Genomic DNA, 27956 nt, shown 5'->3' with positions numbered 1-27956 from the left:
TTCCATACGACATAAAGACACTATAGTCCAAGTCTTCTGATGTCATATAGTAGCTTTTAAGTTGCAAAATGTTATGTCCACGTGACTGCGATCAATACATCATTTTTAAAGTGCAGCATAGAGATTCAGGAAAAAATTATGTCAAATGGGTTTGGAAACAAATCAGGATGAGTTAATAGAGCTAAATAGTAATCTTGGTTGTGAAATAATCTTTTAATGTTTATATTTCTGTTCTTCTGTCCATTTGAACTAGGAAAAACGTGAATTTCCAGAAAACTGCAATGAAGTTAAAGTGATAATTCTGTAATCCTCTGTATTCCCCAAATACTGTCATTTCACTGTAATATGAGGTAATTTGAGCTAATAGTAAAGCTTGAGCCAATGTAAGTTCAGCAGCTCCCCAGGAGTGGAGTTTTAATCAGATGAGCGGGGGACGCAAACACAAGGGGTGTCAACCCAGAATGTGGGCAGAGAGCGCCGGGTGCCTGACACCTCCATTCAGCCCTGCACTTAAGCAGCCTGTAGCCTGGGTGATGCCATTATTGTGCTGGAAGACAAATTATTCAAATCTTCACATTTAGCATAACCTTATTGACATCAATTAAAGTGGCAAACGGAGAATATTCCAGCACAGTAAGAGGTAGAGCCTGGCTTTTTATCACGAGAGGCAGCACGTGGTGAGGTTATTGTCAGCTCAATCCTCTCGCCGCACAGCACACCGTGGAGAGGCTTGCCTTAAACCGCAGCGCCCAGCCAGCTGTAATTAGGACATTCAACTTAAAGTGCACACGAAGCCACAACACAAACACTAACAAACAGCAGGACAGCCTGTGAACTCTTTTCATGGGCTACTGCACTCACAGTGGGACAACTGTAAAACAGAAGGGGCAGAAACCACAGATTCTGGCTCTGTTTTAGAAAGGGCTCACTTATCAGCCACAATTTCTGTCGTGGGAATCACTGTGCTAAAGTTGAGTTGTTTTTAAGAAAACTTCTTAGAAGACACTGAAATATTGTTCAGTGCATGAAATTAAAGAATAAGGTTAAATGATTAATATAGAATACAGGTTAAATGATTAATATAGAAAATAACACTGTCATATGATAATGATAATATATTTGGGTAAATAAAAAATTGAATGAAATAATACTCTAGAATATATATAAGTTAAATGATTACTATAGCGCTTGTACCATTGTTGTAACATAACACAAATATCCATAAAATACATATACTGTAGAGTAGAAAAAGAATAGTTCATTATATTAAATAGTACATTTACCCCATAGACTTTTCATGTTAATATCAAAGTGCATTTTTTGTGGTTTAATAATTCAAAGAAGTTGTTTCAAAATCATGATGAGAGAATGATACATATGCAAAATATGGGTTGAAGAAAAAGTTTAAACTTTCAATTGATAGAATTCTGTTTTATGTTGTTAAATTGTGTACATAAACTTTAAGTATTAGTCAGAGATTCTGTTAAAGGGCAACATGAATAAACTTGGATAACCTTGCCTGCAGATAGACTTCAGCCGAGTGGAGTCCACAGCCAAAGTCAGACGCAGAGTTATAATCTATTATTTCCTGCCATACTATCATTGCCAAGTAAAAATCAATATTCTTTCCACATGTGTAACCTTTTTGTATCTGATACAGCTGGAAGAAGGAAGCTGGAATATTTGCCAATCTTGCTGACAAGCAACATCCCCAGGCAGTGCGACTCTCCAGGCCCACGAACACCAGAGGACAAATCCAGCCCGACCCACACCAGCACACAGTGCCAACAGCCCGGCTGAGACACACTTAACTTTCTTGAGTCCTTTCAAAGTAACTCCCCACCCCCACAACCCTCAGCCCCCCACCCCAGCCCAACTATTTCCTCTTTCTCCCCCTCTTTCATTCCGTGAAGCATCCCCCCAGTAGCTAGGCTTTCATTTGTTGTGGGTCTGTGTGAGAGCTGCTAGTGCAGATAATGCCAGGCAGGATCCAGTTTAAAGGACATAGCTGCAGGCATTTTGCTCCTCTCCCTCTCTCACTCGCTCCTTTTCACTTTCTGTCTCTTGACAGATAGATTACTTTATAAATAATAATAAAAAGTAATTAATTCTCTCAACTTCAGAGCCCTCTAGCCTGCAGCAGTGTAAATGTAAAACTGGAAATTGATACAATGTGCATCCTTTCAGATAAACAAACAGCGCAGTGGCAATAAAAAGGAAAGCTTTTCACACTACCATAATTTCCTTAACTGTCAAATTATATTTTTTTTGTCTGAGTAAATGTTTGACGTGACTTGGTTCTTTGTTGGATTTTTTTCCCTTGCCTAAATAGAACAAGGATCAAGCTTAGCTGGAACAAAACTGAAATGTGAGGAGGGTCTCTAAAAGGGGAAAAAAATTAGAGGCTAATTCAACAAAACTGGAACTAAACACTCACACAGAAGATGGCTTAATAACACTACACTTTATTAATAATGTTATATATCAGTAACCACTAAATCGCTTTACAGTCCATGTAATTTGGGTGGTGGGAGGCAAATGAAAGCAGGAGTGTTAGGACTTGCTAGAGAAATAGTATAATGTTTTTTAAAATTGTGTGGTTGCTGGATTGCTTATATATAGTCCACACCATGTTCCATAAGTGTGTATAATATACATTACATACATAATTTAGAATAAACTATAACAATGATATACAATGATTTTATTAGTTTTCTATTTTTACAGACAAAAGGAAGCTGTTTTCTATGGTAATCAACAGCATCCTGCCAGGTATTTATGTCAATAGATTATAAATTGTATTTAAACCAAAATACACTATTAAGAATAACAAGTGTTTTACTGTAGGTGAATCCCCTGTAGAGAGCTATAATAGCATAAAAAGATACTCAGAGTCCCTGACAATACAGCCCAAAATCTGGCCTGTCCACCTGCTCTGAGAGAGAGAGAGAGAGAGAGAGAGAGAGCAGTAGGATAAATGTGGGTGGAGAATCTGGGAGGACAGTGTGTGTCTGTGGGCCAGTTAACTCAGCCCTGCATCCACGTGCACACACACACAAAATCTCTCCTTTTATGCACATCCACACTCCGCTTAATCTGTCCAAGACTGGATTTGCTGGTGTGTGAGAGAGCGGCTCACATTTCACTGGAATATACACAAGTATGTTGGAAAAAAAATGTCACCTAAGCAGGGAGCTGGGATGACAAGGGTTGATGTCATAAGGCTATCTGCACAGCTAAAGGTTACACGTCCAACCCTCAGACCTCCAGTCCTAATATACTTACAGAGATCAGCTGTAGTAAATGAACTGAGTTAAGGGGGATAGATGTGGTATGAATAGATTACATACATAAAAAAAATAAAGACTCTGCTTCCAAAAACGATATTGGATTTGAGGATTAGCAAACAATGTTCTTTTGAGTGAAATGAGTATAAAAACACTCACCAACTTCAGCATTACATTTCAGGGGCAATATCTGATGCAATGCAGCCGTAATTAAAGAAGCGCTGCCATTCTTTGTCACAAAGTCGCTTTTCAGAGAGACGCCATAATCCTCAAACACCCACAATGCCAGTATCAGCTACTGTAGCAAACAATGTCAAGAGGCAAGATAGCAAACAGGCAAACACAGAGATGGAAATGTGGACATTTGAGCGTGGTAGTCCTATTGCTCTGATGAATGATGTAATTCCACACGGATTTGGGCAATACGATCATGACTCATGCTGAGATGTTCATTAGTTATAGATAAAGTGTGTTTTTCTGCACCACAAGTGACAACATACAGAACATTTACTACCAAAAAAATATTTAATCAAATAATAATAATAATATAAAACTAATATAAATAGAAAAGTTCACAAGAACAGCATTTGTCTGAAATAGTTGTTTTTTTTTTCTCGTATATTTAACATAAAAAGTGCAAGGGGCTAATCATGCAATATAAATAAAATTCTGTATATCATCAGCATTATTAGCTGGCATCATTACTAGGAGAGACACTATGAGTCTATTAAACATACGGTACATGAACCCACACGGCAGAATCAGACCATCATGGCATCAGTGCAGCCGCCTTGAAAGGTGACCAAAGAAGACCCCCACCGAGACACAAAATGGCTATTTTTGAAATAAACATTATTGTGTAAAATCAATTAGTGGTTTTGTCACGGCTGGAGGCAGAGGTGGGTAATTAGTAGACCCGTCTGTTTACGGTGAGAGCTTCGTGGGATCTCTCTCCCCTAGTGGCAGGGAGCAGATGACATAAATGATTTCCTCTCTTGGCTCGATGTCACTGTGCTAATTGGCCACAGCACATTAATTGAAAGTAAAAAGAAGAGTCCGCCAAAAACGGAGAGGGTGGGGGAGGTGGGCGTTTGACTGTGAAAGGGGATGGCACAGACTGTAATATAGGCTGGAAGTGGAGGCTGAGGCGGCTGGGGAGTCTTTAATTGTTTCAAATTAGGCATGTGATTGACAGTGACAGAAAGTGGGCAATGACAAGCTGGGCCCAGATGAGAGCGATTAGTGTGCAACCAGACAAGCTGTCACTTCTCACAACATGTTTTCTGTAGGAAATATTCTGCATATGGCTCTTTTAACTCTGTATAGTAACCCAGGGCTCTGGTAACGCATAATGGGAATCAGTGTGCTGAGTAAAATGTCAATACATACAGTTACATATATGAAAAATAAACATTGAGAATAGCTGAAAGCTTTATAACTTATGTAAAACCAGGCAGCAAACAAGTACTTTTTTGTAGATTTTTTTACTTTTTTTCTAGATTATTTCACCTTTAATTCAGTGTGTTACTTGACATTTCTTTGATTTTGTTTGTGAAATTTAATAGCAATGTCTGAGTGAAAATTATTTTTTTTAAGTGTACACATCAACTACTTAAATATTTCTTAATATGAATGAGAATGAGAAAGCAGTATTTACATCTGTTTAACCCATTTTTCCTCTGTAAAATTGCACATATTTTCCACCCAAATCAGCACAGAATATGTGTAATCTCTGTATATTATATATTACGGCAAAATACAGAGCACATAATATAGAACATTTCTTAAAATTGCTTAAAACGTTTATTTAGTCAAAGCAATTTTTTTGCGAACAAGGACTATTTATTTGAAATTAATTATAAATAATAAAATACAATAACAAATCTTTCACAATAAAAAAAGAATAAATTGCTTTTTTTATCAATATGCATTTATTTGAAGTTTAAATAAATAAATATAACCTTTTTGTATGCATAAATAAAGCCTTGTCTGCTTAGCTGCCAAGTGTCACTATAGGCTATGACCCTTTGATTCATGCACAAAAATTGCTTATCAAAACATATATATATATATTAAATATCTTGCATTACAATCACTGCTAGTCTGCTTTAGTGTAATACAGACAAAGGCTTTTCAGTACCACTGGACCCTAAATGTCCCAAAGTGCTACAAGGCCTGGAGTTAACCAAAGGTTAATGCATCCTATTGAGCTGATATAGGAAAAAGTGTGAAGTGCAATCTGATTAGTTCATTCAGTGTTTGCGGATGTGTGAGATAGATGCAGTCACAAGGAAAAAAACATCCCCCTCTGACCTCTCATGCCACCTCTCATCTTTTCGCACCTCACGCTGCTGCTTGCCTCCGCTTCTGCCAAATTAAATATCTGCTTTAAATGATTTCACAAGGAGCGGCTCGGCAGCGGCTAACGCCATCGAAGAATAACACAAGGTGGAGAGCTGGCGTAGGAGGTGGGAGGAGGGGGTGTTTGTTTGCTAAAAACAGCAGGGTGCAGGTCTAGTGAAGAATGTCAAGTCAAATTGTTCTTGACAGTGTTAATATCTGCACTTCACAGGGATAATTACATGTAAATAAATAGTGGAATAGCTCTCAGCTGGAGTCTGAGAGGAGAGAGCGGGGCAGTTAGTGTCAGCCAGCTGGGGACTCCGTCACTAAGGACAGTGAGCGAGCGTGAAGGAAACAGAGGTGGAAAAACTCTGAGATGTTGTGAAACCACATCACAGAAACTGTAAAACTATTCTAGCTTTACATACAAAATCTAAAACAATGGGACAAGCTTACAAAAGTCTGTCATAAACTGTGGAGGGGGCAGACAGGGTGATGGGCAGTTGTAGTTTTACGAGGCTGTAGTATTAATCATAACTTCACACCTGTCAGACTGGCATCTGGAACTAACAGGAAGCATGTGCACAAAGCCGACAACACCCCCCGCTCCCCCCACCCATGGTGTTTTGAGCAGGTTCACAATTGTTGGAAGTTTCGCTGTTCATACCCAGTGACCTTATACACTCACTCACTGTATGATCGATCGTGATACCAAAACTGAAAATAAAAAACAAAATAATAAAATAAAATAAAATATAATTTAGTCAGTTAATACATATTTACTCTGCATTTACATTTGTTTAGAATGAAATAAATGAATAGGATAATTCATACAAAAAACTAAACAAAATAAAAGGATTCAAAGTGACTCGTAAAAAAAAAAAAAAAAAAAAAAAAAAAAAATCTATCTGTTTATAAAACGTTTATAAACATGAGCTATACAACAATTTCCTGTTCCCAGCAGACCCTTGTTTAGAAACATGTAACCACTGCGACACAAAGTATGTCTGTTTAATCAAAACAAACTAAAGGATAGACTTCAGTAATGCTTTATGAAAATAATAGCTATAAAAATGTGTGTCTATATTGTTCAAGCACTTTTTATAGTGCTTTAAATAAATATTTGAGGACTCCCTCATTTAACATAAGAAAATTATATTATAGCTTATGGAATCAGTCATATGGGGGGGGGGGGGTACAATATGCAGGAATACATGCAATCAGGTTTTTAGGATTGTTGAGGTAATATTAATTGGTATTAGCATTTTTCAAACTAACAGTTCATTTCCCTGCATTTCAGCTTGTTCATCTCCTTAGCTATACCTCTGTGAGATAAATGTAAATAGCATTCATTCTTTCAATCAAGGGATAGACTTCAAAATTTAAATTCAAGCCTCATTTTCATTTAAAATAATTATTTGTGGCATTTACCCCGATTAAGGTCATTGCTTCTCTCAAAATAATCAGATTCATGCACACCAGACATGCAAGTGCTCTGTCCCTGTATTAGTGCTGATGCTGTGGAGATCATAAGTAAATCATTCTTAATATATTTCTGTCTTTCCCCACATACAGTTATACAACAGACCCTCTATTTTCAGTCAAGAGCCATTGGAGATGTTGAATGTGAAATTTACATATGTATTTGAGTGACCTGAGAAACATACTATGTTTCATTAACACACACACAAGACTTCAATTTCTCTCAGCTTGCGCTAGAGAGGGGCAAAAAAGATAGGAAGAGAGAGAGAAACCAAATAAATTCATGCAGAAAACATTCTGCCAGTGGATATGATTTAAATTCCCCTGATTTTCTTGGCAGCTTCTGAGCAGGTCTCATCTTTTTTTTTAAAGCCTCTTACTTTTTAACTCATGCCAAATTGAAACAGCGTCTTTATTTAAGACGGGTTCTAATTAACAAGTATTTCTCCTCTGCTCTCGGAGCACGGGGGTGATGTAAATATTCATTTATTTAGTCTTTTGATTTGTTGATGGTGACACATGCCAGCTGACACCGTGCCCGGCGAGCAGCTTAATACCACACTGGTAATAATAGCAGAAATGGCACATAGATTCACTCTTTGACATTCAGGTGCACAATGTCTTGTCAAAAATCTGCAAAAAAGAAGGGAAAAGAGTGAACCAAAACTCAATCATCTTCTTTTCTCTCTCTTTTTCTCACCCCTTCTCTCTCATATAATTTCTTCTTTTTTGGCAACCCCTGTGCAGGCTTCTTAAATATAATTCATCCAGTTTAAAGTGGCTGCTGTGCTAATGGAGGAGCAGAGAGAGGTTGGAGTCCCCCTCCCTTATCTCTAGCAGACAGTTGTCAGGAATCACTGGTGAGGCCTGAGTTGTGCGCGTGGCTCAGGCAGGGAGGCCTGGGGATACAGATCAAAGGGAGAGCTGGTGAGCACTGCTCTGCCTCTGATCCCCCAGTGCTGAAACCCAGCCTATTCGCTCTCCCTTCCTAACATCAAATGCTAGCCAAAGTTCCTTCATTCCAAAACACAAATCTTCCAAATGCAATGGAGTGGAGCACATACACGCAAAATGATACCATTTGCCATCCAAGTGTGTGGATCTCTTACAAGTTTGATAGAGGATTTAAGTTCTAAATACTGAATTTATTTATATTTATATGTGTGTGTGTGTGTGTGTGTGTGTGTGTGTGTGTGTGTGTGTGTGTGTGTGTGTGTGTGTGTTACAGTCTTATACACTGATAAATCACTTATGGTTTCATGAAATTTTGCTCTAAATTAAAGAAAGAAATAATAATGTTATTCAATATATAAAATGTAGAGAATAAATAATAAAATAATTGGTAAATATAAATAAGTAAATAACATAAGCATTAATCTTGTTAAAAGTACATATAAATAAAATGTATGAATAAATACAAATATATGAATATAAATTTAAAAAAATCTATATAAAGAGAATAATTACAGAATAAATAGAAATGAAACATTTAAAAAAGTAAATGTAAAATGCAATAAATATAAATGTATTAGAATAAAATATAAAAGTCTTCTAAGACAATAAATAAAAGTAAATATAAAAAATGTAAATATAAAAATATCCTTAAAGAGTAAACTATATCAATAAATATAAAAATCATCCAAGTCAATAAATAAAAATAAATGTTTATAAATATAAATATCTTCTTAAAGAGAAAATATAAATTGTAAAAATAGGTATAAATGAATCATAATAAAATATAAAATATTTATAAAAAAATTATATATAAAAAGAAATGACTAAAATAACAAATTAGTTTTAATAATTTGTTCATTTTGATATGTTAATAACTCACACGATAACTATCCGTTACGGTCCAATCAACCTGACACTAATATTGCAGAGTGAAACTGCAGTAATGCTCATTAATACTGGCACTGGAAGCTTTACTAGATGACTCGAGTGCCTTGAGGGCTGGTGTTGTTGCTACGGGCCCAAAACAAAAAGCATGACTGATTATACTGAATGGTTGGTTTTAGTAAAACCTGTTCATTAAAAAGGGTGTGTGTTGTTTGCTTCTCCAGTTACAACAACTAACAACAAAAACACTGCACATATCAGACAGCCACAGCAGAACGTCTCCCACTGTAAAACCCAATCAGCCACCTCTGCACAAAGCATCTGTTGGAGGAGGAGGAGTGACGGTAGTAGTAAAGCAGCCTACGGCTTTATTACCACATTCATTCCTTCTCCACATGTCCAATGTTTGAACTGGTCTTAATGTCCAGCAGCGGGTGAAACACTGAAAAGACATGCACTCAAGGCCATAGAATTCAGTCCATGGCTCTGACCCGGTCCAAAAGGGCTTAATGGAGATTAGGTCTGACATTGCATAATTTTCATCCGAACTAAGCTGCAGTGCTGTTTAATGTGTTTTCCAGAGGTGCAGTGAGAAGCGCTCTGGCTCTGCTGGCACCTGTTGGTGTTGTATTTCATTCTGGCATGCAGCCTTCAGCACATTTACTGACATCCACAAGTTTTCTCCACTCGATAGAAGCTGCAGAGCAGTCCATCCACACAATTTGACAAATGAGCAAATGAAAATGAGCACATCTTTCTCAGATTTTCTTAAACTGAAAGCCAGGTCATTCCAACCATGCACTAGATTTTCATGTATATTGCAATACAAGGGATAAAATGTTACCATTTTTACTATGTCTATGTCGTTGAGCGCAATCTCCAATATACAGTAAATAAATAAATACAAAATCCTACATTAAGTTATCCAGGTGTTTCTGTATATATATGGCAAATTGTTCCATTCACAAATATATAATATATTACAAAATCATATATGAAACCTATATATTAACATATATCTCTAGCCCACACACATATGTATGTAATATTTATTTATTAATATTTACATATATGGTTGCTACATAAAATCGTTATATATAAATATTACTAACATTTACGCATACAAATTTTACTACAGTGATTTTATATGTTATAAACATACTTTTCTGTATGGGTTAGGCTTTTTTTTATCATGTAGTTATTTTCTTGGCATTGTGTAAGCAATCAAGTTACTACAAATATTGTGAATGTGCATGAGCTTCACAAGAGAATATTTCTAAAAATGTCTAAAAAAACAGAGCTCGGAAGATAGTAAATAACGGGAATAAACAGTTAAAATTTGGTGGAAAGATAGAAATATTGTTTATTTTACTTCTTTCTGAATTCACTATCCACTGTTGAGAAATAGTCATGAGTCAGAATCTGAAGTCAGGATACTAAATATTAAATAAATAAGGAGACTCAGGGGAACACAAATTTTTCATGAATGGAAAACAATAAGCAGGATAATTTTGAAACTGTCAGTTAGATGTGTTATAAAGCAGTAGTGAAAACTCAAGTGTCACCATGCAGTTTCAAAGAAGGGTTTGTCCAGACAAATGAGAGAAGCCCATTACACTACTATGACAATAACTTTAGGCTATAAAGCTTTTAAAATGGCTGATAAGATTTCCCAAGCAAATAAACCAAACAAAAAGCTCTGTGTGCAATCCAACAGTCCTCTACTATTTGACATGCATTATGAAAAACGGCACTGTCTGTCTAATACAAACGGCACCAGATAACACTCTACAGAATCATGCAGACACTCACTTATTTGCATTGGTTTGCATGAACTGTCTTCACTGAAGAAAAATGAATGTTTTCAAATTAATTATTAGAGGTGGGATTATAAGTAAAAGACAATCGATAAGACAAATGATGTAGAAAATTGTGATGTCCAAAAACAAGCTTGTAAGGACTGCCATGTGGACTCCCTGTAGCTGAGAAGAATGGGGGGGGGGGCCTTGTGGGGCTCTGGCGGCCCTTTCATGGACATTGAGGCACAGTGTGATGCTGGGGCTGAACTATGATACTCCTGTCAAAGAGAACATTAATTTTTCCTACAATAAGGGCCTGATGGAATAGCCACATGTGACATGTGGAGATGGGTGAGAGGGGCTGAGGAGGGGTTGGATGGATGGTGTACTATCTTCATTGTAGTAAGGGATTCATACAAAACCCATGGAGAGAAAAAATGTAATCCTTGAAGGAAAATATCATTTAATGATTTTAAACAACTACAATTACAGTTTTATCCTCTTTAAATGTATATAACATTCAGAAGAAGCAGTGCATCATAATTTGTTTAATATTAATTTTTGTTGACATGCTGCTTCTGTAAAATTGCTGCTTCAATAAAATAAATTCAAATAAAACAATAGAGAGCTGTTATTTTATATTTCATCTAGTTTTTAACATTCCCCCCAAAGAATGCACAAAAATGCTCAAACCATGTTCAGTTATTTTCTGCAGGTTTGCAGCGAAAGCATTAGTACTTAAAGCCCCTCCACTATGACTAACAATCAAACATGCTGAGAAACGCTTATGTTATCCCCCAACTCCACTGTACAAGAGAAAATCTCTTTTTTGTCATCAAATCCCTAATTCTGTCCTCTCTCTCTCAAAAAAAAATTGCAATACCAGTTTCCAAGCCATAAAACATGTGAACAAGGGGGTAATTGTGGACAAATACAGTATTGAATTTAATTTTCAACTCCTTACGCACCATTTCAATCTTATTTTCTGCCTGTTAGTCATATCTTCTTGGTTATAGTAGACAGAACTGCCCACTAATAGTGAATAATTGCTTGTTATACACTGATGTGCATCATTAGCAGCCATTTTCCTTGTATTTAGATTTTAGGAATCAACCCTGAGCAAAAGAGCCCTGATTTTGTTATTTAAGATAGCAGGCAAGAATGCTATATAATGTCTATAACAAAAACCTTTGCACAGAAACACAAGAGCAAAACCACCATGTGATTTCAATAGAATTTTAAACAGAATTTATAAAAGCCTTACTGGCTTCCCATATTATACTTAAAATATGTATCGGAGCAAGACAAGAACACATTCTACTTAATTAAAACATCCTGACTTATTAAAATGTCTGTTAACACTAGAAAATTACTTCCAGACAATTAAACATACAGATCCTTTCCTTTAGTGAGATTACGCTCTTTTCATTTGGGATTTTTTTTTCTCTTTAGGGTATCCTGTATGGTCTCAAAACGAATTTTCATAGAATCAAACAATTAAATCTTTGTTTTAATTAGCAGAGTGGGTAAAACAAAGGCATATTAATTAGAACGCATTATTTTATAAATACTTCATGAGTACTACAGGGTATCATCCGACAGAAGATGATTTCTCCAAAACATGTCTGCTCAGTACACATGAGACACATCTAATCACCAGTAGTACACGGCGATGCACAAAGAATATGCTGTTTTATCTTCAGAGCGGTCTCGTAATTCCACTTGAAAGACTCCTTGACAAGTGGCTATAGAGAGGAGTATTTAAACACTGTGGCCAGTGACCCTTACTGACCTGTGGAGATAGTCCATTGCTGACGGGATTCATGTGATTACTGCTCGCTGATTGGCTCATGAAGGTGTCGGTGTAGCTGGAGAAACTGTGGCGGTTGGACGAGAGGCCGTAGGCGGAGCTGCTGTCGCTCGAGAGCCCACCCTGATGCATGGTGGAGGGGGGCAAGGGCTGGGGCCGATGCACCGTGCCACTGACATCTGGGAAGAACAGCACATTTAATTAGAAAACTATTCTCAAATGCATCATGGGAGCGTTCGTTTTAGTGTGAGTAAAGTATGAGATATGTTTGTTGAGTATTAAAAAGGGTCAAATTCTTCTTCTTCTTCTTGAAACATTGGTTAACATACCTTGTGTTAGTGTTGTTTGAGCATAAGCGGACTCAGGAAGCTGGTAGGATGGTAAAGTGGGCATGCCTGTGGGTGGAAACCCTCCAGGTAACAGGTGGTTAAATGCCGCCAGTTGATTAGCTCCAGCTTGTTTACGCCACCTCGCTCGACGGTTGCTGAACCAAACCTGAAATAATAAGAATAAAAATAAATCCAGTGAAATTCTGGCCAATACCACTAAGCTAACTTTTAATTTCATGTGTAATAAATGAGAAGTGGTTGATATGTAAGGGATAATGCACATTGCCCTGCTTCTACCATGGTCATTTGCCAGTATTGACGAGTTTAAGTTTTTAATGATCTTTGTATGGCAATATTTGACCGGAAGGGTAAAATGATACTTATTTTCGTTAGTTAAGGCTTGACAGCGCTAGCATTCTGCCCACTTCAAATCAGACACAGACATGAAGTAGTCTAGCAAAAAGAAAGAATAATTCTTTGAAAGAATAGATTATAACATTTATTTAAAATAATTATCAATAGAGAGAGAGAAAAGAGAGTGAGATGACAGGTGTGTGTGAGTTGTCTGAGCATCTCTCTCTACAAATAATGAAACTGTGAATCTAGTTACTTAAATAGCATTTTTATCTCCTTGTTGCTAAAGAATATAATTCAGTGTTTCAATATATAAGCCATTTTATTAATAAATGTTGCTGGACAGTGCTAAGTTTCTGTGCTCCTGAATGATTCTGTGCGTGCGCAGCGCAATCTCTGATCTCTCTGTGTGTGTGTGTGTGTGTGTGTGTGTGTGTGTGTGCGTGCGCGAGAGTGATGTGTGTCAGTGCATTAATATAGAATGGTGCCGGCCAATCAGAATATGAGAGTGCACTTCAAGAGATAACCCTTAAAGGGTTAAATATTTGCCATAATCTGTCCCTTTAATATTTAGCTTAAAAGTAAGTACTAAATGATGGCAAAAGTAATTTGAATCTTATAATGAGTGGAAATATGTATAGATATTTTTCTAATGTAGAAAATGTGTTTTTATATCAAACTCTGCATGTGAAATTTCAGAGATATTTTGAATGAACAAAAAGCTTCTATTTACATAAAGCAAGAAGACAAAAAAGGAAAGAAAGAAAGAAAGAAAGAAATGCCTCTGCCACATTAAGACACATTTTCAAAGTTTCATTCTAATGTGACTGAAAGGGGAGCACGACCAGTAACCTGCATCTCTCTGGGGCCGAGGCGCTGCCCCTGTGTATGCAAAAGAGTGAATGACATTGATCTATGCCTCAGAGGGCCATTCTTCAGACTTTAATACACTGGCAGTGCAGTTAATCTACTGTTGTTTTTCAAATGGGCCCCACCATTGTGAGTGGAAGTGAAAGAGGGGGACAATGGCCCTTCAGTGAATCAGACCACAAAGAGAGGGCGTCCCTTTTTAAACAGCTCCTCAAGAATGACGCTTTCAGCATAGGCATTGATCAAGGGGCTGGCGTAGACATACTGTATGAGTACACACTCTTTCTCTGCCACTTGCTTTTATCCTCCCAGGCTCTCTTTCAGTCTTTGTACACAAAGTGACAAAGAATGATAAAAAGTTGGATTATTTTTCATAAAATCTAAAAATCAAGTGGGCCACAGAGAACAGTGTACTACACCAAGATATATATATATAAGGCCTTTATTGTAATGATAAAATAAAATTAAAATATAGGTCATTAAAAAACCAAGACAGAAACTGCAATTATGGCATTCCTTGAAAAACTTCATATTCCATTCCCATATCCAAGGAAACACCTATAAGACTCTGGAAACACCTATAAGACCTATAGAATTACTCTTATTAACACACCAGGGAACTAATTATACACAGTTAGCAACTTCCTTGGAAAAGCACATTCCCAACACACATCCTTACCACAGTGTTAGGTTAGATTTCTATGTTAGGTTAGACAACTGGATTTTTTTAAACTTCATGAATTTAACTTTCTTTTTTCTGTATTAATTAATAAATCATGCCAATAAAAATCAGTTTCATTCAACTATAAAAGTTGGCAGTACTCAACCATTCCACACTGCTCTTTTATCAGTGCCGTGCATCATTGACCTTTCCCATAAAACCACTAGCCCCTCTGACACGAGCCATTACTTTACATGTCTTAGTTTAGGATGGTTTCTGGTCTTAGCAAGAACTGGAGAGTAGCACAAGGCATCAGGAGCTGAGTATCTCAGTGTTAGAGGCTAGAGTGCCTGCCGCCCTACACTCAATGGATCTCCTAAGAGGCTTGCTGCGAGCTGGGGCTTCTGAATGCACCATTGTGGAACCCAATGGAAAAGGCACCTTGAGCAGGGATTTTCTCTCTGCTGCTCCCTCTAATTCCCCACTCTTCTCATCTCCCTGCTTGAGCTGTGACAGAAAGCACACTGCCCCACTGAGATGGCCGAAACATTTCGCAATTCTGAAAGCTATCAAATAATTTCCTTAAAAGTGAACTTTGCGAGACATTTAAGAGAGGAGGTTTCGTGGAGTGTGGCTGAAGGAGCTGTTGTTGATAACTTTCAGTTTGGAGGGAATGGAAATCGAAAAATTCAATTCAATACATTTTCAATCTCCAAGTGAACAGGGGGAGCAGGAGAGACAAAAGGAAGGAAGGTAAATGGAAGACAAATCTGATTGTAGACTGTGTCACAATTGCACATTCCACTTCTGGCCAGCAACTCGTGCTCTCGTCCAATATCAATCATCCAGTCCATCATATCAGTTCCTCTCACTTTCTTTTTCACTGTCTCTCTTGGATGCCAATGGTTATATGTCTTCCTAGGATTACCGTTTGCCATGCGCAGGGCGGTTGGTGAGCAGACAGGAAGATGAGGGGTAAAACCTGGATAACGTGATTGAATTTCACAGCAAAAAAGAACACAACAGTGGCTGAGAGGCATGAAAAAGGCAGACATCGATCTCAGTGTCACCATACAGGAGTTTTGGGAATCTGGATGTGCAGTGGGACAGGAAGGGTTGGGATGGAGGGTCGATGCCAGCTGGACTGGACCTTAAAGGTAACAGTGTGGCAAAACTCTCTAAAATGAAGCATCTTTCCTACAGAAACATCTGCAAAATTCATATTTTACCCCACCCAGATATTAAATTTGAGAACACTTTTAAATTCATGGCCATGCATCTCTTTCTAACTAATCATTATCCATAAACATAAATATATGCATGTAAAAATCCATATAATACTTGTATTCACATATTTGTTTGATCTGTTCACTGAAATCCTGCATTTGTGAGCCAGGAGCATAAGTACAGAAATATTGGTTCCAGATTTTGCAAGGATCTTTCACAACGCATGTGATATGACTCCACATCAGGGGGCTGACATTTGTGCCCTGGAAGTCTTGTTTCCAGATTGTTTCAACATTGTGAACATTTCTGTTCACATTTTGAACGTAGTGTACATCAAAATTAGGTCACAGTATCAAGTTTAATTCATTATTCATAATATGATCTAAAAAATACCAGAAGTTTTCATTGTAATAATGTAGTGTGTCTAGGTTCTTCCCTCCATCTGTCTGTCCTCTCCTCATATTTCAGAATGGTCCTACCACAACCTCAATCCTGAATTCATGATAACATCACAAAGATTTCTTGTCTAACTGAGTTTGAAGTGACATAACTTCCACTGCCTATGAAATTCCCTGTAAATCTCTGTTAATTCCTTTTGTTTCTCCCTCTGGTCTTACAAAATGCAGCGAACCAGACCAGAACCAGAAAGACGGACAGCAGTGCTGTAAGACCTGGAAGCACTTAGTCAGATATGGATCACTTCCTCTGATTTGCCATAAGGAACAGTAAAACAGTGGAAGCATGAATAAATTGTCCGTGGTTAAAAATAACCACAGTGACAGACTGAAAACACATAATAGATAAGCACCAAACACATAAATGAATGCCTTTGACATCCTCACTGATCCATGTCTGACTTCCTCTCTTTGGCAGCAGGAAAGCTCCCTCCCTCTCTCCCAGTTTCTCTCTCTCTCTCTCTCTCTCTCTCTTTCAGACATCTGGATACTGTGTCAGCGCAGCTGCACTCGAGTGTGTTGACACTGAGGCCGCAGGGTCTGCCAAAAGCCAATAGGGTCAGACACCTTCCCCTCCACAAAAGCAATGATCCCAGAGCCCTGGCATCTTCATGTGAGCTATCGCGAGCCAGAGATCCTCACACATCATCTGCTTGTCTTCTCAAGAACCAACTGCAGGGCTGTGACAGGGTTGAGAAAACAAAACATGAGCTGTCGGGCCAAGATATTGAGGATGTGGTGGTTTCATGTGATCTCTGAATGATCTGGACTTTCCATCCCACATGGCCCCAAACGTTTGACAGCGAAAGAACATTCATGATTGCATTATCGGTTTTTAAAAATCTGATTCAGGTCTGATATGCACAGTTCAGAAGTAAATGTTCATTTACTTGTCTAATCAGCATCAGTCACCATAAATGCACAAAAGGGTCAAATGTCCCATGGGGCTCCTTTCATGGAGAGCCGAATCACTGACATGGCAGAAACAAAATCAGCAGGAACCTCGACACTGGGAGCAAGAGATCTTTTATTTGCTAAAAAGCCTGCCACAAGGCTACTACAGGTCATCTTTTTCCAAAACTGTTTCTGTTTCTGGGCACAAACATCTGATTGATATACAGTACATTTATGCATTTAGCAGATGCCTTTATCCAAAGCGATTTGTCTAGGAGCCAACAATATTTGTAAAATACAAATTCAGATTTTAAATAAAAATCATGAAGAAATCTTTCATCACAAAATTGAAAAACCAAGACAGATTAACCTTACATGCCATTTCACTACTCAGTTCATATTCAGAACATTAACATAGGAAGACCACAAGCCCATACCTTTTCAGAGGTAAAGCCATCAGCAAGGCCATGGTGAACGGTCATATTTTATACAAGCTCTTGATTGATTAGTGTTACTGGTGGAGAGGGGTTCCCTAGAGAGTATGTGGGATGCTCTCTGATAAGCAGCAAATTTTACAAGAAGCAGTGGTGGGCTTGAAAGTGGTGGGAAGAAAAGATCCCAGCCAAAAGCTGAAGTGAGAAATCCATCAGGAATGCACTCTTGTTCTTTTTATCCCCCTCCCTTTGCTCCCAACAGCTGCTGCCGTAACTCTACTGTATTTTCACAACTCAGTTTCAACTATCCACATGGTTGACAAGCTGTCAGGAGTCGGGACCAGTGCTAGGAGAAGCCAGAGCCTATTGTGCGTAAATGCTTTGCAACAATAAGTACATTTACATGCATTTTAAAAGTTCAAATTCAGTAAGACTAAAACAAGCAATTCATGGCGTAAATGCATTGGTCCAACAGAAATCGTACCAGTGTGGTTTCTGCAAATACAAATCTCAGTGTTGTGTGAATGCTACAAAAGTCAGAAGTGACACAAAACATTTTTAATCCTTTAGATATATTAAGTTATGCATTGTGACATGTAAAAATTGACAGAAGACTGTAACTTGATTATGAGCTGCTTAAGTTAAACGGTGCATGTAAAGGTGCTTTTCGTTTGCTATATTGTCGTTGGAAGATCAAACTATGACATTTTGACTGAAAATTCATAAAGTAATAGTAGTACATAGTAGTGCCGTATTAGCCACCTGATCATCTTTCTCTCTGTTACGGCTGACAGGAAGAGGCCTGCTGTGTTTTTCTAGCACTTTCTTTGAAATGAGCAGTTGCATTGTTACACGCGTCATCAATCAGAGGACCTCAGTCCAGCAGATCTAGTGACACTTTAGAGCTCTATAGACCTCGAAGCACATAGCTGAACTCTTACTGGGCTCTCATTGTGCCATCTACATCTCCAACTGAGAGCATCAGTCTTACGAGTACCATCCTTTCATAAGTAAACTTGTAGAGAAGCACACTTAAAGGGATAGTTAACTTAAAAAAATTAAGTTCTGTTATTATTTACTCACATTCCATATTTAAAAATGAAGCAGGCTTCATACGACACAGGACTCATCTGACTTCAGTTTTACACTATGTGTGTTCATATAAGTTTGGAATGACATGAGAGTGAGTAAAAGATGACGAATCTCATTTTTAGGTGAACTATCCCTTTATGTTTTATATACAGAGTGATGAAGATAAAAGCTCTTGATTCAATAAAACACATTTTCAGACCATGCATATATCTAGCAACTGCAGTAACTGCTTTATTATTTGGCAGTGTCATACCTGTACTCTGGCCTCTGTGAGCTTGGTTCTCTGAGCTAGTTCCTCTCTGGTGTAGATGTCTGGGTAGTGTGTCCTTTCAAAGGCCTTCTCCAGCTCCTCCAGCTGCTCAGCTGTGAAGGTGGTCCGACTGCGCCTCTGCTTCCTCTTCAAGGGTAGGTCTGGTTCAGACTCTACATCCGAGCCATCATCTATTCGACCTGACATAGAGAACAGAGAATGAAAGAACTGATGAATGAAAGAAAATTATTTTAATGCATGGCTATTTATATAAGCGAAGCTCTTGTAAATACAACTCCACATCAGTGCACATCCCAGCTCACCCTGAAGCCATAAAGGGAAAAGAATGGGGGAAGAGTTAAATCTCAGAAGACCACCTTAGCAACTGATATTCTGTGCTAAAAAGAAACAAAACTGGCAAGATTATTTAATTATATGCCATTTGCAATCTTGGTGGATTATCTGTAAAATTCCGACATATGTTCCTGTGGCTCAGTGGCAGAGCATTGCCTTAGCAGCACAAAAGGTAGTGGGTTTGATTTCCGGGAAACACACGCATAATGGTAAAAATAAATTATAGCCTGAAAGCACTGTAATTGACTTTGGATAAAAGTGTCTGATAAATGTAAATGCATATCAAGTGCAGCATTACTGTTTAGTGGTTAGCTTAAGAAAAGAGTAGCTCAGTGATGAAACGAAAAGGACACATTATCTTATACATGCTGTATGGAACAGTGACCTTTACAGGTGCCTATGCACGTTGCTGATAACTTTGCAAATAATTGTAGAAAGCATATTAATGAGTGTAAGCAAGAAAAATTGACAAATATGCCGGCAAAAAATAAAAAAAATAACAATAGAGATTCAAAGGGATCTACCTATGTCCCATTCTTTTGTCACATACATTTCCATATATGACACGGAAGATCTTATATAGCCCATTTTTATCATTTCATTTGAGTTGATTGCTTATTTATTTCCAGTTTAGCTGGCACTGTGCTGATCCTTGAAAATCCCTTCAGCAGCATTGGGGGCATTGCTCTGCAGACACTGGCATTAATCCAGGCCATGACTTCCCGCTAAATTGAAGAAATTCTACATTAGTAATGGCTGAGCCCTGGCTTCTTATTGGCTAATGCTGGTGTGGGCTTCCAAGACTGGCCCCTCTGAACAGGGCTGATTATAGAAGAGACGAGTGGCGTGCACTCCACCTTTTCTTATATGTCAGGGCTGGGTAAATATATGTTTTCCCCCCCCACTTAATCGCAATCTTCACAAAGAAAAAAAAAAAAAAGATCCTGATACTGATTCTTAAAATCTTAAGATCTATCCTTTACTCTGCATTTGTAAAATAAAGATTCATTATTGACATTGATGGTTCCATGAAGAACCTTTAACATACACAGAAACTTTCCATTCCACAAAAGGTTATTTATAGTGGAAAATTGTTCTTTATGTTCAAATTTCTTAAAAAAAAAACAAAAAAAAAATAATGGTTTTGTTAAAGGCTGTTCACTGAAAGGTACTTTAAGGAACCCAAAATTGTTGTTCTATGTCATTGCTGCAAAAACACAAACACAGAACCCTTTCACACTGCTTGTTGGACCCGGAAAATTGCCAGAACATTGCCAGATTGCCTTCTGTGTGAACGCAAACAAGTCCTGGGATTGATTCTGTGATCGATCCTGGCTTGAGGACTTAGTAACATTGCCGGGTTCAGTCCCAGAACGAGCTTTTGTGTTAACAAAAGCCAGAACCAATGGCGTAAAGGGTATGTCGTAGTGATGACGTACGTTATCGCGCGACTCTTTTACTGAGTGTCAGATCAACGTTCACATCGGAATTTTTTTTTTTGCAAACTGTCATGAACCAGAGATCAGTTAGCTCCTCACTATCCACACTGAAGCCGAGATCATTCGTCAGCTTAAGTGAAAGTTAACGTGCCTAGCGTTTTCGACACGTACATTACACGTCACATCGTGTTGTCACGTGTCATTACGGGACCTTTACAGGTTATGTGTGAACGCACGCACATATTCCGGGAAATCATGTACGTGTATTATGCGGAAGCTCAGTGTGAAAGGGGCTTATACATTCTACACCCTGCTTTTTGCTAGAACAGTACAGTAAGAACAGTTTTTTCAGGCCAGGTGAAACACCAGATGGATCTAAGAGGTAATTCAATGACATTAAATCTTGTCGACAACTGCAGATCTGTTCACTCCCATTCCTCACCATAGGGGAGAGTAGGGGTGTCATGATATACCGGTATTGACGATAGCCTTGATATTCAAAGCAACAGTTATCGATATTGTGTTAATTTAGTGTGTGACGATATACCGGTATTAGCGATAACCGCAATATTTAAAATGAACAGTTCTCTTATGATAACTCCACATGTAAATACTCCAGCGCAGGACCTGGTTGAGCTCCCAGGTGGCAGTATTGTGCCGTTAAGTTGGTCGCAATGCCATGCAATTTTCTGTCTTTTTATTTTATAGGAGCTTCAACGAACATGGAGAAAGCCAGAGTATCCTTATGTTCATTGGCTGAAAAAGAAAAACTCAATAAACAAAGTCAAATAATTTGACACATACCCCCCAAATTTTTCTATAGACATCACGATATATCGATATTGTGAATTCTTATGACCGTGATATGAAAAATCTAATATCGTGACAGCCCTAGGGGACAGCAATGAGGGGAGTTTGAGAGATAGAAATGCTTACACATCTCTTAACATTTGGCTTTTTCCCTTTTTTATTGGTTGGAAGGTTCTAATTTCTGAATGTTTATGTGAAAATGTCATCTTTCATCTTGGTCACTGTCATCTGACATTGGTTTGGTCACAACAACAAAAGCTAACCAATGGCAACACCAGATTACAGAATGAATATGTTTGCAAATCTCCATTTATTTGTTGGACAGCATGTCCCAAAAATGGCCTCCAAACATAAGCACAAACAATGAAAGAGCCATTAAAGTGGCTTCGACTCCAGGCCAGCTCTGTCTTTTAATTAAACAAGGAATTATGGGATTACAGGGAGGTTCTCATTACAGGCCACTTGAGGAGTCCTCTGGTAGATGTCTTTTTGTCTCTTAGAGCTCACGCTCAGGAATTCTCGACGGATTACACATGGCCGTAGGACATGGGGCCGCATTAATTAAATCAATTCCTTTGCCTTTTCTTTTAAGATTCATTTTGCCAACATTTTCCCCTCTTCCCAACATTCTGCTAAAAACAAACTCAAGTGTACATTTATATTGGAACTCATGTTCTTTAAATCCCTTTGTTGGTTTTTGAGAGCATGGGACAAAGTGATTTGCTTTTGACTCGCCATGACGAACACTTGAGGCCAGTGCAGTGATCTATACTGATTGTTTTTCCAAAAGGTGGCCATCACTTTTATTAAAGACACAACATGGAATTTATTTGTTCTTCCCTACATGCTGCTAGACAATGAAGGAATAGCTCACCCAAAACTGAAAATGCTGTCATCATTTATTCACCCTAATTCAAAAAGTCCCAAATTTTTTCTTCTTTTTTTCAACAAAAGAAAGGTTTGGAAAGTAATGAGGGTGAATGAATGATCAAACTTCCATTCAAAAGATTGGGATTAATAAAATGAATTTAGTAAATAATAACAATAATTAAATTGATGAAAAGTTATTTTAAGGACATTTATATTTATTTCAAATAAATGTTTTTCTTTTGACCTTTCTATTAAAGAAAAAATGCATCATGCTTTCCAAAAAATATTAAGCAGCATAACTGTTTTCAACATTCTTAATAAGAAATATTTCTTGAGCTGCAAATCAGCATATTAGAATGATTTCTGAAGGATCATGTGACACTGAAGACTGAAGTAAAGACAAAAATAAAAATAATAAATTAGATTTTAAAACATATTAAAGTAGAAAACAATTATTTTAAATTGAAGAAATATTTTACTCTTTTAACTATAATTTCAATCAAATAAATGCAGTCTTGGTGAGCATAAGAGACTCTTTAAAAAACAATAACAGACCCCAGATTTTTGAAGAGTGTATATCCTGCCACAAATATCAAAGAAGATTTGTGATCAATTATTAATTTCCTTATGTTTTTACCTTCTAAGAAACACAATTTGACAGGCTACAAGCTTGATGCAGTTGCACCTGCATGACTGATGAGTATTCTGCCACATCCCATTCTGCCCTCGTCACAACAATTACAATGTCATTTAGCTGCCATAACAGACAACCCACAAGCCCTGCAGAGACTGATAAAACCACAATACGTTTGACAGCACTCTCCTGCTAAAGGTCAGCATCTCTCGCTCTCCTAACGCAGTATAATGAGGACAGGATTATGGAAATGAAACAGACGCTGATGCAGATATGCGTCTAAACCTGGACCTCATCTTTGTCTCTGCGAGATCCCACGATTGACATGCTGGGTCCCATCCCATGGATGCAACCATGGCAAGTATCCAGATCTGTTGAATGTGCTGTGGCATAAAAATAACTGAGTATGACACATTTTGTCAGAGATGATGGCCTGGAGCAGACAGCAGCAAAAGCTTTGAATAAAAGTAAATACAGCAGAAACTGGGTTTTAGAAATGAAAAGATCTCTTTGCCAAACCACTAATCAGAAAACAGGAACATTCCAAGTACAATAAGACGACCCTCTTAAATCTACAAATAAAATAAAAAATTAAGGGACACATAAAATAATAAATCCTATTATTTTATGAACTGAAAATTGTCTCTTTGCGTCTTTGTCAGTTATTAAGAGTGACCGTGCCCCATGGGATCAACCTGATTTGTAGCACTTACACATCAAAGGCAGTTAATCAGGAGAGAATTGGCTTAATATATCTTGAATTTGGGTTTGATTGAAAGCCCTTTGGTGAAACCAAACCAGAAGGGTCACTGTAACACTTTCAAACTGATTCACATTGATCTGCTTCGTGCAGCCAACCTGACTGAGCTTTTTAATGATAGCTGGGAGTAAACTTTTCAAGAGCAGTTACACATTGGACAGTGATTAACCGCTACAGGTGAGGAGCGACTAAGGCCAAAGAGGAGTCATGACCACCCAACATAAGCCTTCAGACCACTTCCACCACTGATGAATCTGTGAGCAGATGGGATATTCATCATCAAGGCCACACTCAGACCTCTTTCTCCTCTGTGTTGTCTTTTTATTTTCATTCCCTCATTCTCTCTCTCTCTCTCTCCCCCTAACACCTCTTGCCACAGTCTCTGAGTAAAGAGCTAAAGGGCCTGGGGTAAAGTGCTCGTCCACAGCTGCACATTCCACCAAGCTTAGCATGGTAGCAAACATTTACACATTTGCCTTCATCAGAGTTGGCTCTCAAAACAACATTATACTCAGGTTGAGTTCAGTATTCACTTGATTATTGTCCAATAATCATGAATAAGATTTTTAAATCTCTCTTCAAAAAGAGAACACAATTTGATAAATAATTTATTTTTGTAGGAGAGTTATATGCCAGTGTTTAATATCCATGGTTAGGGATTTGAACAACATTAGTATGAGCAAATGTAAAAGTGATGCTAATAATTAATTAGAGTTATTCCAAAGATCAATAAATCAAATACTTGACCATGCCGAAAAACTGGTGCTAAAACTTAATAGCTTTTATTATTCAACATTCAACAAAAAGACCATAATATGTCCAAACGAGTAAAGATTAGTTTTAAAATTAAACCAAATGCTACATAAAAAAATGAAAACACAAGGTCCTGTCCTGTTCAGTTTAGATTTGCTTTCTCCTCCATGTTCATTAATTTCTATCATTGGGAAAAAGAACGCCATTGAAGGCGGGAAAAGGAGGGAAAGCTCTGTAATTTTGGCTCCCACAACAAACAATTAGCCCTCCATTCTTTATGTAGCATTCAAAAACTTTTGAGAGAAAGAGATTGAAGATGTGAAGGAGAGGTGATGGGTGATGCTCTTTTATAAGTCTTGTCATGTGCATGAAGGCTCAGAGGGCTTTTTGTCTGCCGTGCCTGTGTGAGAGTGTGCTCACCTTAGACAACAGAGAGACTCGGGGGCCTCTGTGGTCTTTCAGGCCCAATAGAAGACGCACCTTAGGGGGCCATTTAAGCCTGAAAAGAGGCCTGACAACCCTGTGCAGCTCTGTGGGGCATCAATAAATGCTGACATATTGACTCTCTGTGCCCAAGCGCCACTGGAAAATGCTGCCTGAATATGAATCCATTTAATGGCAGGGAAAAGTGGGCGGCAGTGCAGAGAGACAGCGAAAGGGACACACTAAGGATGGCTTGTGTCTCTTTGGTTTCAAATGCTCTGGAATGTGGGGTCTAAAAAAGAGGTTTGAAACTATAACTATTGACAGATAGTTAAAGAACAGAGAAGACACAACTGGTTAGACCTACTTTGGACATCACGTTAAAGAAATCATGTTTTGCTGAAGTTATCAGATCCGCACAGAACATAAATGTGAAGATCACATCTGTTCTGCTGCATTAGCTGAATTTCGCTGCTCTGCTATTTAAGAAAAACGTAATCTTAAAACTTATCTTAAGGCAATTGGGGGGCGGTGATTATTTAAAGATATGCGCAGCGCAGTCGATTTGCTAGGAAGTGCTGACTTAACTTGGTCAATGGAAGGAGGGAGACAGCTCTAATTCTGTTTCTTTCTGCGAGAGACTGAAAGTCAGGTGTCTGTTTGCTTCCCACCTAATTCTTTCTTTTAATATCAAGTTTTCATTTCCTGGGATTGAGATCTCGCTAATTGAGGTCAAAAGCAATCAGCACCGTGGAACTTAATCAAATATCTAAAAGGTGAGAAGGATGGCAAAATCAGCCATTTAAACTAGCATGCCTATAGCTTATTAAACTATAATGTGTGTGTCAGAGAAAAAAGAAAAAAGACACGAGCATACCTCAACCTTCAGCGCATTTTAGTTGGAACAAGAGTCTGTTTGAAAGATTTACCTGCTTCACATAATATACATAATAAGTACAAAAATGAATTTACTCATTCTCATCCCTTTACTTAGACCTCACCAACTGATAAAAATTGTGTTTTACTTAGTAACTTGTAAAGTTCACAAATAAATACAAAGAAAGGGCAAGTAATACATTAGAATTAAACATTAAAAAAATATTTTTTTTCTTGCAATATCATATTTGGTGCATTTTCTTTCAATGTATGAGTAAAAACGGCTGAAACATTCTTAAAAATATAATATTTTGTGTTGCACAGAAAACAAGAAAAACATACAGGTTTAACTGAGATGAGGGTGAGTAAATACATTCTAATTTTTTAATGAAATATCCTTTTAAATTCTCTACATAGTAGACATTACAAGCAGCTCTGACACAAAATGCACAAAATGATATTGTTAAAATCCATTGTCTAGTCGCTGTGTCAAAGGCGGAAACATTGGCCTCAGATAAAAGTTTCCTTGCATTACTGCAATAAAGTAAATTTGCAGAAAACTTTATGCTTCTCCATGTGAGGCCTTTCCTTTAAATACTGGAAGGTAAAACTGCATCTGAACTTAATTCCATCCACACAAGATGTTTGTGTTATCATGGCTTTATGTTTTGGCAAACTACCATTTATTAAATGCAAAGCTTTTATCCGCTTTTCCCACAGCGGTGGCGTTAGTCTCTTCTCAAGATAAAACAGTTGCATAAACAAAAAAATGCTGAATGTCAATTTTACCACTGACTTAGCTTATGGGAAATAAATCTCAATATATCAATGTGAGCTTTAAGTGGACAGCCTAGGGCTTAAATACAAATGGCAAGAGCGAAAATAAATAATAATAAAAAGGCATAATCTTACTTCCAAAAGAAAAGCAGATAAATAATCAGAGATGAAGAAAAAGTGATTTGAAATGCATCCACATACAGCAGTGCTTCTTAAAGAAGATAAAAGCTTTTCTTTGAGCACTCTGTCCAAACGCAGACCCTATAACATAAATGAGTTGCATGATGTCTTTACAAAGTAAACACAGTTTAATGAAGACTGTTATAACATTGCAACCAGAACACTTGTTTTTAGATAACAAATCTCATTTCAACAGATGCAAAAAAAAAACAAAAAAAAACTGTGAGCAGCACTTGCTTTTGTATACTGCAGGGTGAGAGAAAAAAGTCAATGTGGAAAGAGTAGCCTGAAGAGAAACTGACAATGGCTGCATAAATAAGCCCATTAGTTAAAAATGTACGACAAGTGCCCTGTTTGAAGCCTGTGAGGGGAGAGGGGAGCGGGATAGACACCCTCACAGCTGCCTGGCCCCTCTGCAGCTCACACACTGCCCCGCACATTCACCATTTAGGTTGGTGGAAAAAATCTGAGCAAATTTCTGATTTGCAACACTCTAGGAACATGTTTATTGTCTTTGTGCAAGTGCAAAACACACACATAAATAAAGCTAATGAAGAATCTCGGGGTGAGGTTGCTAAAGAGCATAAAATGGGAAATTTTATGGCCATAAGAAGCGTGGGCTTATGGTGATTTTTAAGCCATTCGACCATGTTGTTCGGCACTAATCATAGGACTGTTGAGGCGCAATTGCTCTCCTCACTTAATTACTGTTATCTATTAAATGGCCATGCTTCTTTAGTCATCAAAACTGAACAGAATCTTAAGGGTATTTTTATGATTTTAGCATATTGTGGAAATGCCACCTGTTATTCCTAATCGTGAACTTCCACTATGAGAAATTAAGAGTTAAAAGGCCTTTTAAACAACTGCACTGACTTTTTATCTTATGCCAAACAGTCTGTGAACAATCATAGTTGGTAACACTTTATTTGAAGGACCAATTCCCACTACAAA

At 37.7% G+C, this 27956-nt stretch overlaps 1 protein-coding gene across 2 annotated transcripts in view; it reads right to left on the bottom strand.

The window, feature by feature from the left end:
* Positions 1 to 27956, bottom strand: part of LOC127944273 (paired box protein Pax-7-like) — a 46024-nt gene that overhangs the window by 7811 nt on the left and 10257 nt on the right. For both annotated transcript variants that reach the window (XM_052540155.1, XM_052540156.1), the window contains exons 5-7: positions 19130 to 19326; positions 12890 to 13055; positions 12543 to 12739 (exon numbers count right to left, since the gene is read on the bottom strand). In XM_052540155.1, the coding sequence (XP_052396115.1) occupies positions 12543 to 12739; positions 12890 to 13055; positions 19130 to 19326 (560 nt within the window). The remainder of the gene's footprint in view (positions 1 to 12542; positions 12740 to 12889; positions 13056 to 19129; positions 19327 to 27956) is intronic.

The sequence above is a fragment of the Carassius gibelio genome, chromosome A23, assembly GCF_023724105.1.
Source record: "Carassius gibelio isolate Cgi1373 ecotype wild population from Czech Republic chromosome A23, carGib1.2-hapl.c, whole genome shotgun sequence".
Classification (NCBI taxonomy): Eukaryota; Metazoa; Chordata; class Actinopteri; order Cypriniformes; family Cyprinidae; genus Carassius; species Carassius gibelio.
This window is presented reverse-complemented; position numbering and strand designations above follow the sequence as displayed.